This window comes from Prosopis cineraria, unplaced genomic scaffold (assembly GCF_029017545.1).
Source record: "Prosopis cineraria cultivar Desert tree isolate PC_DT_omini unplaced genomic scaffold, ASM2901754v1 PC7, whole genome shotgun sequence".
Classification (NCBI taxonomy): domain Eukaryota; kingdom Viridiplantae; phylum Streptophyta; class Magnoliopsida; order Fabales; family Fabaceae; genus Prosopis; species Prosopis cineraria.
The window spans coordinates 22,982,716-22,992,882 of NW_026555338.1; the positions used below are offsets into that span (position 1 = coordinate 22,982,716).

Below are 10,167 nucleotides of genomic sequence, written 5' to 3' on the forward strand. Positions count from 1 at the left end.
GTTTGAAAGCACCTGAAGAACAGAAATTATCTTGTACCAAAATCTACCATAATAATTTTATAGCAGAGTCACCACCATGAGAAGATGGACAGATACAAGAGAACATTCACGTAATGGTAATAAGCTTAATTTAAAAATATAATCGATATATCGTTCTACATGTAAAAGAATTAACAAATGAATAGTTTGTTGTGGAAGCCATGAATGAAAAATTAGAGGACAATAACCAGAACTGACAAAGAAAGGAGATGAAATGAAACATATTAATATACTCTGATAAGAAATTACCCTCAGCACATATTTTTCTGTAATACTTTATGAAATAATTATGAGCCAAGAATTTACAGTTACCAAAGGAGCTTTGAGCAAAAACAAGAAGTTAGCTAGGTAGAGACTATGCTTCCATGAGAGGCTTCTGTGAGGAAATCGTCTACTCCAAGAAACCTCCTGGAATAATACTTCCTTGGAAACCCAAAAATCTTGAAACATAAAGCTATCTTTATTAGATATACGTAGTAGAGTATATATTCTCTTCTATAAACCTATATGTAGCTTTTAAGGAGGCCTGACTTCCAAACCACAAGAGACTTGAGAAATTCCATGACCTGCAAATATAAACATTAGGGAAAGTTTAGGCCGGCACAGAGTGTGAACATAGGATTATTATATGATGATGATATTATCCTTTGGGATTTTATTTTTTTTAGGTGATTGAATAATTTAAGATTTATATGGGTTAGCAATACAAGTATTTAGGCCCGAGGATATTTTATCGTGGTGAGGGACGGATCTAGGGGGACAAGCACCTTGCTTTCCGCCTCCCTTTGAAAATGGCTGAAGTTTTCTTTATAAAAACTGATAAAATTATGGCCCCCCATATTTTATGTTATTTGAAATTTGTCCCCCATATATATCACTGTGGATTCATCCCTGATTGTGGTACCAACAAAATTAGAGCCTCTTAATTATGTTGCTTATAGATAGTCTTGATTGTCAAATAAAACAACTCATTTGGTTAAAATGGAAAGGCATGGTTGGAGAACAAGATCAACACCATATTGGTTTTGATCAAATTTGTTCAACCCTTTTATTTTTGAATCCTGTCCAGCATTAAATGCCACTGTGCCTGGCCTAAAGATCAATGCAGTATTTTTCGAGTGCATTTTATTAGCACCCTATTTCTCCCTAATAAAGTACAATAAAATAGCTGCCAGAGAAGTTTGGACGGATTTATGCGATTTCAACCTTCATATTTGGTAAATGGAAAAGTATTTTCAAGAAGAAAAAGAGAAATGCATCTAGAAAGAAAATGGAATATAGATATATTTCTCTTTTCCTTTTTTAAAAAGCACTTTTCTACCTATCAAACGGTGTATTTTTTGTCCTCATTCTTAAGCCACCGTGCTGAAACTGAGAAATACCTCTGATGGATCATGAAGAGAGTAGACTGCATTACTTTCCTTTGGTGCTGAAGCAACTAAGATGCCATAACCTTTATGTCCCTCCTTCAAAACCTGTTAAAAATCATTTGATCAGGAAAATTGAGGAGGGAAAGAAAAAGAAAGATGAAAGCAAACAAGAAGATTTTGGCCACAAAATTAGTGCTCTTCGAGTGTCACCTTAAAAGCATCTTCATCGGTCCGATCATCTCCAACATATATAGGGAGCACATCATCACAGTTGTTAAGCCCTGTAAAGATATTTCTAATGTCACTTGCTGCGGAGAAACAAGGATAATGCTAATATTCCATAATGTAACTAAGAAATAAATAAATAACAAATGAACTCACCAAGTGACTCAAGTAAAAATGTCACAGCTTTCCCCTTATCCCAATTGATCACTGGTCGGACCTCTAAAACCTGAAAAGTTGTGACCTCAAGTTATTAAATTCTTCCATAGGATATAGGTTGCCGGAAAAAAAAAATCCAAGAATGAATTAAATTTTTCCATCCCAGATATCATGCTCATTAAATTTCATGGCAATTTATTCTTTATCACTATTTTGCACTCTACAATATTTTAGCATATAATTTATTTCTCAAACAAAAGAAAATGCCAAATATCTGCTCATTTAATTACCGTGGTCTAATTTTTCTAAAACCTAGCATTCAAGATCAATGCTATCTTACACATGATTCAATGGTTTGATCAATCAAATTCAAATTCTATAACAAGATATTGCTTAATGGAATTTAAATACATACTAATATGTTTAACTCTTAAAAAAATTACTCAAAGTTGGCTTTGAAAATAGTACCTTGCGCCCATGGGTTAGTCGCAAACGCGGATAGTCCTTTAGAATATCAGTGACTCTTTGCCCCACTATATGCCAGTTCTGCATTTTAATTAAGAACAGTTAATTTTATTTTTAAAAAAAAAAGTAATAGGTTACCCAAGCGCAGGATTAAGCATAAGAACAGAACCCTTTACCTTCTCCTCTACATTGCGGTAGTGCACAGAGACACAAAATTTATTGTTCTCAACTTTTGCTCCTTTTATATCTTTTGTACATTCAATAAGGGAACTCATCACCTGCTCAAACATGACTCTGTTAGAATGCCATAGTCCCATAGAGAAAAAGATTGGAAGGTGATTCACTGTAGGATTTTTTTTTAAATATACCCACCTCATCAATCATGGGCAAGAATTCAGCAGCAGTTTGGAATAAATTAACTTCCTTTCCCTGTATTTGTTTTTGCAAATATATTAGCAGAGGCTTTTTTGAGAGATGATTTCAGAAAGACAAGATTCAAAAGCATATGCCAAATCAAAACTTTGATTGAACCCCGGTACCTGATTGTCAGTAGACCTAATGCAATTAGGATGGTTATCAGATACAGATTGTCTAACAGGACCAATGATGTCCATCCCGTGGCTACCAGCATAATAGAGTTCAGTTAGTCCTACAAATTCATATACCTGAGAAAATTGAGTGTGGAGAAGGTTAGAATTCTCTGCATGGGCACAAATGCACATATAGATACAGAACAATAAAAAGAGAAAGAAACTGCAATAAAATGATCATGAGAAGCCAAGTACCTTGTCACGGCTTCTTCCACTAATTATTGCAGTGGGAAAAAGTTCTGCCACTTTTTTGACAGCAGCACGCATCTGGATAAGTTAAAACATCAAAATCAGCAAGATAAGAAGAATCAAAGAATGGCTCAAAACTGAAATACTGGACCAAAAATCTGGAAAAGATTACTTACATTGTCGGACATGAAAGCACATTCAGGATTATCCACAATTGGTGAAAGAGTTCCATCATAATCCAAAAACAATGCTATTCTCTTGCCTTTTGCATAGTTTGTAATTTGCTCAAAAGAAGTAAGTGCTGACGGATACTTTAACTGTGATATTGATTAAGAATGGAAAATGAAACAGCATAAACAACCCATCCAGAATTATACATGTGAAAACTAAAAACAAGCACAATGGGCTGCAGAAAGAAAGTAATACCAGCCAGGTACAGTAAGCACTATCAGCATCAGATGATGCAAAACCATGGTTGATATCCTTTGTTATCTTCTTGGCTGTAGGAGAAGATGATTTCATGGCATCCAGCCAACCACTTGAACGAACATCATCAAGAAGTCCTGTCTTCTTCCAAGGAATTGTCAGAGGCCGGCCAGGTGGAAAAGCTGCCCCTGTAGGAGAATAAGGCAACAGACTGGAAGGCACCCTCAATCTTGATTTCGTTATGGGCGCGGCATCAGTAAGAACAGGAGTGTGATTCGACTTCAGGTCCATTGGATCCAGGTTTGTAGATTAATTTATAGAGCAGCAGGAATTTCAGATATTAATAGAGTATCGAGTATTGATCACCAATTGAGCCAATATCAAATTTTCACTTCAACCAACTCTTTTATCAATAAAAAACCACTTCTTCAATGTTTTCCTGTCACTACTCTTGGGGTAACAGTCCATCAACTGCCAAGTTCCTGAAAACAATGATCATATAATTAATTTTCTATAGACTCATTGAATATCAAGCAGCAGAATTATTGAAACAAACAGCATTCAAGTTTTACCTTTTCATCATACCATAAGCAAAAAAGAAAAATTATAGGAGACTCCCACCAGAAAACACATTTTGAAAGAGGAATTTGTTTTGGGAATTAAATACATTCAGCGTCAGGTAGGCATAGACAAACAGCTAGCAGGTTCAGCGGATGTGATTACAAAAAGTGCACATGCAAATGCTTTGGTCAACAACAAACCAATAAATGACAAAGACGCTTGCAATGCATAGACAAATGTATTATGGAATATATGAAGCAGCCAGAAAAAGTGGGGAGCATGGGGGACAAGTGAAGGAGACAGGTGTTGGAACTTCTATTATTAGAAGAATAATTGTAAAGCATGAATGCACTTGGCCATGTAAAAACAAACACAAAAGGAGATTATTAAAAAAGTAAAAAAGAAGGAAGTTGCTTGGATTCTTATTTGATTGATTGGTTTAAAACTCTCCAATTCACTAAAATCCAAATGAGGACAGTAGGGATCTCATCATACAAGCAGTAAACCCAAGATTTGAAATGCACAGACTAGGCATAGACCTAAATTGACAACTCAATATTATTGAGGCTCCCCTTGAACCATAATTGAGTGATTTATCTGCCTTTGGACAAGAAAAGTGCAAAGAGAGAAAGCCTCCACAGCACCATCTCGGTTGAGTTAATACATTATTGAGCACTTCTGTAATTCCATATGACAATAAAAAAAATTATGCTGAAGGTAAAGGTAAATTAATAGTTCTCAGCAATTATTCTCCACTATTGTTTATAAAAATGAATATAAATTGCTGCTAAAGAACAAAAGGATATGAATAAATATTTTTCAAATGAAGTATCATTGAACTCCATTAATACAAGAACATGAAACTCAGAGACCTACTTTTATAATTCATATATTTTCTAATAAACTTTATATTCCCAAAATCCAGGGAAGATAAACTAAGTTTTAAAAAACATGTTAAATTCATAACAAAACTTCCATGCTTAACATAAAAGGGGTTTCTTCAAAGATTTTTGGATTGAGAGATTCACAATGATAACAATAAATGTTGTTGAGGGCTCAAAAATCATTTTAAAAAAAGTGAATTAATTAGTTATAAAATAATCCCTTCATCCCAAATTATAAGACACTTTTAGGAAAAATTCAACGTTCCAAAATGTAAGACACTTTAATAAAAATAAGGTTTCATTAATGATACTTTTTTAATATTATCCTTCCCATATATTCTCTCTCTTTAATATTTTTTCATCAATGGAATATTAAATGAAGGGTATTTTTGAAAGTTTATATTTTTTGTATTGAAAAAGTAAGGTAATAAAATTTATTTAATGAGCTTTATTGATATGTAAAATTTTGTCTAAAAGTATCTTATAATTTAGGATGGAAGGAGTAGTAAATAGAGATTAAATAGAAGACTAACGTAAGATCTTCAGCTATTTGGCAAATGAAAAAAAAAAAAAATCATATCCTAATAACAAAGCCATCAATTCACTTATCAAAACAAAGTAAAAATAACTGGCAAGAATGACTTGAACATGAAGAAGAAAGACAGAAGCACACAGGACTACAATTCACCAACACCAGACACTAAAAATCAAAAATAGTAAAGGATGGAGATCAAAAACAATCTAACAGCAGCCATCAAGCAAATGAAAATAGATATTGCGTTCACTGTGAGCAACTAAAATTTCCTTAGCAAAACAGAACTTAGCAGATAATAGTTATGCACACATTGTCAAGCTGTCCACCCCGTATAGTGGACAGGAAAGAACGACGCAACCACACATTACGGGCCTACAAAGCGTGGGACTCAATAATATATATGGACCCAACACATAAAGATTCTGCATTAAAACAACTGACATAGACTATCACCACTATACACAAGTAAACATTTATATCAAGAACACCATACTTCTGTTGTTATCCCAAATAAGCATCATGACAACCGAAGAAAAAAAATCCAAGGTAGTGGGTGTAATGGTTCTTTGGAGCCTGCCAATATAAAGGGCCAGAAATTATTTCTATTTTATCAGCATAAATGAAATTACGCCTCTTTTTTTTGGGGGGGGGGGGGCAACGGCAAAAAGACCAAAGAAGGATATCGACTTCACAAAAATTGACTTTTCCCTATTTATTTTTCTTTTAACTGGTTCAAAATAGTTCATCAGATCAGGACAAGGAACAATCAGACTTTGAAGGAAAAAAAAATCAAGCATAAAACAATGAACAAATCACATCAACTTAATCAAATATAGTTCCAAGGAAAGACACATCAGAATTTTTTGTCCAAACTCGACAGTATCCATCCTGTGGTCGGAAAACTGAAAAAAACCGAATTAACCAATCAAGTAAAAGACCAGTCAAAGCAGATGATTATATGTTAGAATAGAAAACAGAAGGAAGCAAACTGCTCATTATCTTTAATTTAAGACAGGTGGCCCAGATTTTGACCAGCTAATATTTCTAAATATCATTGAATAATCATCAACTACGGAGGTAAATGGCAAGATTCCATGGCCAAAACGCCACCGGACTCTCCGATCGTCAAGCAATTTATGCAGTCAAAATCGGACAACAACCAAATAAAAGGTACAACAAATCAAACCAGGAAACTTCAAGAATCTCAATTTGAAAAGCATTCTTGCGAGAGAAAGGGGGAATAAGATGAAAAAATGATTGAGTAAATTCATAACGTACATAATATAGGAGCTCTAAACAGAGGAACAAGGAAATGAGAATGTTCATAATCATCGGAATACAGGTTCCGGGTTCCCAAACGTTAGGAACGGAGACAAACCATAAAGAAGACTTATACCTAATAAAATCACGATTTGATTATAGTTCGGCAGCCAACAAAACAACAAAATAACCAGAAGAAAAAAAGTCGATGCCCTGACTGTTTGGTAGGATAATTCAATTAAAAGTATATTTTTTCTCAGTAATTTTCCCGGCAGCCAAACAGAGAGAGAAAGTAAAGGAATGCGTAGGCCGACGAAGATAAAGAACTAAAGCCCGATTTTGACCAGCTTCTAGTATTTCTAAATATGATAGAATAGTTATCAACGGCGCAGGCAAGAGGAAAGATTCCACGTCACCTAACTCTCCGAATGGCAGGCAATTTACGCAGTCAGAATCAGACGATAACAAAAGCGGAAAAAACAAAGTAAAACGAATCCTCACCAGACTCGTAAGAATCTAAATTTAAAAAGCATTTTCCTGTGAAAGAAAGTGGAAATATAAAGAAAAAAAATTATTCATAGATTCATTACGTACCTAATATACAAGCTCCAAACAGAGGAACAAGGAAATGAGAAAACTCATAATCCTCAGAATGCAGATTCCAGGAGCCAAATTCTCAGAAACGGAAACAAACCAGTAACAAGGCTGATACCTAGTAAAGCAGGAGCCGATGTACAATTCGGCAGCGGCCAGCCAACAGAATAACAGAGAAACCAGAAAGAGTAGATTCCCTGACTGGTTGGTAGGATATTTCAGCTACAGTATCTCTTTTCTCAGTAATTTCCCAGAGGCCAAACAGAGAGAGAGAGAGAGAGAGAGAGATGAAGGTAATGCGTAGGCCTATTAAGAGCAAGAACTACGAAAATGAGAATGAAGCTGAGAGCTTAAAAGGAAGGAGGAACCGTGTGAGCGAGGAAGACAATGAAGCGGCAAATCTGTGAAAGAGCGAAGAAGGAAACAGCAAGAAAGCAATGGAGGCAAAGAGAAGAAGAAAGAAGGATGCAAAATAGAAATGGAGGGTATTTATAGCGTTTCGGTTATCACGAAACGTGCTCCGTAAGGAAAGCTTCATCGGTTGTTGAATTTGGAAGCACTTTAAAAATAAATAGAAAATGACAAAACAATCCCTAGTAGCCCCCATTTCCTTAGCCTCCACTTGCGCGTGAATTTACGTTCCAACTGCCAACGGCAAAGAGCGAGTGACGACTGTGGCCGAGGTGAGCGCGTAAGTGCCTTGACTCTCCTGGGCAACCATCCTTTCCTCTCCCTTTCCTTTTTTCTCCCTTCTTTTTCAATAAGATACTGAAAATTAAATTGATTATTCAACCAATTAAGTCAGCAAATTATGAGTTAGTAATTTAATTTGAGTTAAATTAAGGATCACTTTAAAGAATAAATCAATTATAATTAAAATAATATAATTTAAATAATAAAATATTAATTATGAAAATATTTAACTAAATTTAAGATTAATCTCTAATATAAGATACAAATACAATAATAATTATATAATTACAATCACTTAAAATTTTAATAATAATAAAATACAAATTTTTAAATATCCATTGTTATAATTACAATTTACAAACCTTCAATCATTAAAAAATTCAAAACTAATTATCACTAATGTTAAAATTATCAACAATGACAGTCATAATTTATAAATACTAAGCAATAATTAGACAAATGAACAACAATAAATAATAAAAAATTAAAACAATTAAGGTACAATTAACTTAAAAGAATATTGAACCTTTTAAATTCAAACTTATAGTTAAGGCCCTTTATTCAAAATTCAAACCACAAACAATAAAATCTAATTTAATTGCTTTGCTCTTCATTGCCTTACTTTTTTAATTTTCAAGCCAAATTTTTTTACTTTTTATTTAGTTTTTATAATTTTAAAATAATAAAAAATTTAAAAAGTGACCTGGTTGACCCAAGGTCAACCTGATTAGCCGGTTTAGGTAGAAACCCAAATCAAAAATAGATCGGGTCACTAGTTCACGGGCTGAATAGGCTGGTCTAGTCCGAGTTTTCATACAATGCTTTTTAACCATTAAATTATGATTCAAATAAAATAAAATATTTTATAAGATAGTAAATTTGAACGATTAAATTACACAAAACTTCCCTAAACTTTAAACAATATATAAATAACCTCTTTAACCTTTAAAACTTAATAATTTACCTTCTTGAGCTTCCAATTTTATGCAAATAACCCCTAGCCATTAATTATACACCCCCTCAAACTTTATTTTTATATACATTTAAGTCCCAAACTTTAATTGATATACAAATAACCCCCTAAATTTTAAATTATGTGTAGATAATTAATGTATAAAATTAATCATATAGAGTTATTTAAATTAATATAAGAGTTGAGGGAGGTTTATTGTAAAATTTTAAAGGTTAAGGAAGTTATGTATACATAATTCAAAGTTAGGAGAGTGATGCATGATTTAGAACCTTATAAATCATAATTTAATGGTTAAAAATTAGAAAAAGGATGGAGAAGGAAGAAGAGAACATTCTCTCAATTAACAATGATGCAATGATACCCATTAATTTTATAAAAAGAAGCCAATATTTTTTAACTCATTGAAATAGCATAGTGCTGACTATCAAGTTCTGAGCATGGAACTTCACGAATTAAGAAAGGTTAACCTATTTTCATAAAATTAACAAGTACACATGAACAATTATTGACTTAAGTATAATAAAAGCTCTTAAAAAAATGTGTGAGCATTTCTGTATTTTAACCCCAAAATATATTTGCATGTTTTTTATTCGAATTTCATTTATAAGAGGTCTACCTTGACTCTCAATATTCTGAAAAAGATAAATTTTGTTATCAGTAAAACATACTCTTTATATTTACTCAATATATATATATATATATATATATATATATTTGAATTTGCATGTTGCAACCTGTATCTTAACCCACCACGACCTAAGTTGAAGGGATTTAACAACAAACTAAGCATTTGTATGATTTTTTGGAGGCTCTCTTATCAAGCATTTAACCATGAATTTTTAATTAAGTTAGTACAATTTTATTGTCAGTGAAAACCAACGTTGGATGATGCTATTTAAAATATTAATGTGGAGTTTGTAACCAAAAAAAAAAAGTATTAATGTCAAGTAAGACGTTCGATTATTAACAAAAAAAAAAAGATCAAATGCTTGTATAACATTAATTATTCAATTATATTTTGAATTTGTATTTTCCCTTTTTATCCTTTTAATCATTTTGTTAGTTTTTCTATCCTTTAATTTTCATAGAAATGCATTGCATTATTTATGATTGATGAATAGTGCATTTTATTTTTTTTTCTTTTTACACGACAAAAATTTAGTTAACAAAAGAGGGAGGTGAAACTGACAAATTTTCTGAAGTTTTG

At 32.8% G+C, this 10,167-nt stretch overlaps 1 protein-coding gene across 4 annotated transcripts; it reads right to left on the reverse strand.

The window, feature by feature from the left end:
* Positions 1 to 245: 245 nt before the first annotated feature.
* On the reverse strand, positions 246 to 7,749 carry LOC129315721 (trehalose-phosphate phosphatase A). 4 transcript variants are annotated; one of them, XM_054959695.1, is made up of 12 exons: positions 7,295 to 7,749; positions 3,461 to 3,942; positions 3,211 to 3,351; positions 3,041 to 3,112; positions 2,795 to 2,920; positions 2,628 to 2,684; positions 2,432 to 2,533; positions 2,259 to 2,336; positions 1,791 to 1,860; positions 1,620 to 1,690; positions 1,422 to 1,514; positions 246 to 605 (listed from the first exon to the last, which is right to left on the reverse strand). In XM_054959695.1, exons 2-12 carry the CDS (start codon positions 3,749 to 3,751, stop codon positions 543 to 545), a joined length of 1,164 nt encoding a protein of 387 aa, XP_054815670.1. In that variant the 5' UTR covers positions 3,752 to 3,942; positions 7,295 to 7,749; the 3' UTR covers positions 246 to 542. The 4 variants fall into 4 exon arrangements, with proteins under 4 accessions (XP_054815670.1, XP_054815672.1, XP_054815671.1 ...); XM_054959697.1 differs by lacking the exon at positions 7,295 to 7,749 and adding an exon at positions 6,837 to 6,993; XM_054959696.1 differs by lacking the exon at positions 7,295 to 7,749 and adding an exon at positions 6,719 to 6,865.
* Between the last annotated feature and the right edge of the window lie 2,418 nt (positions 7,750 to 10,167).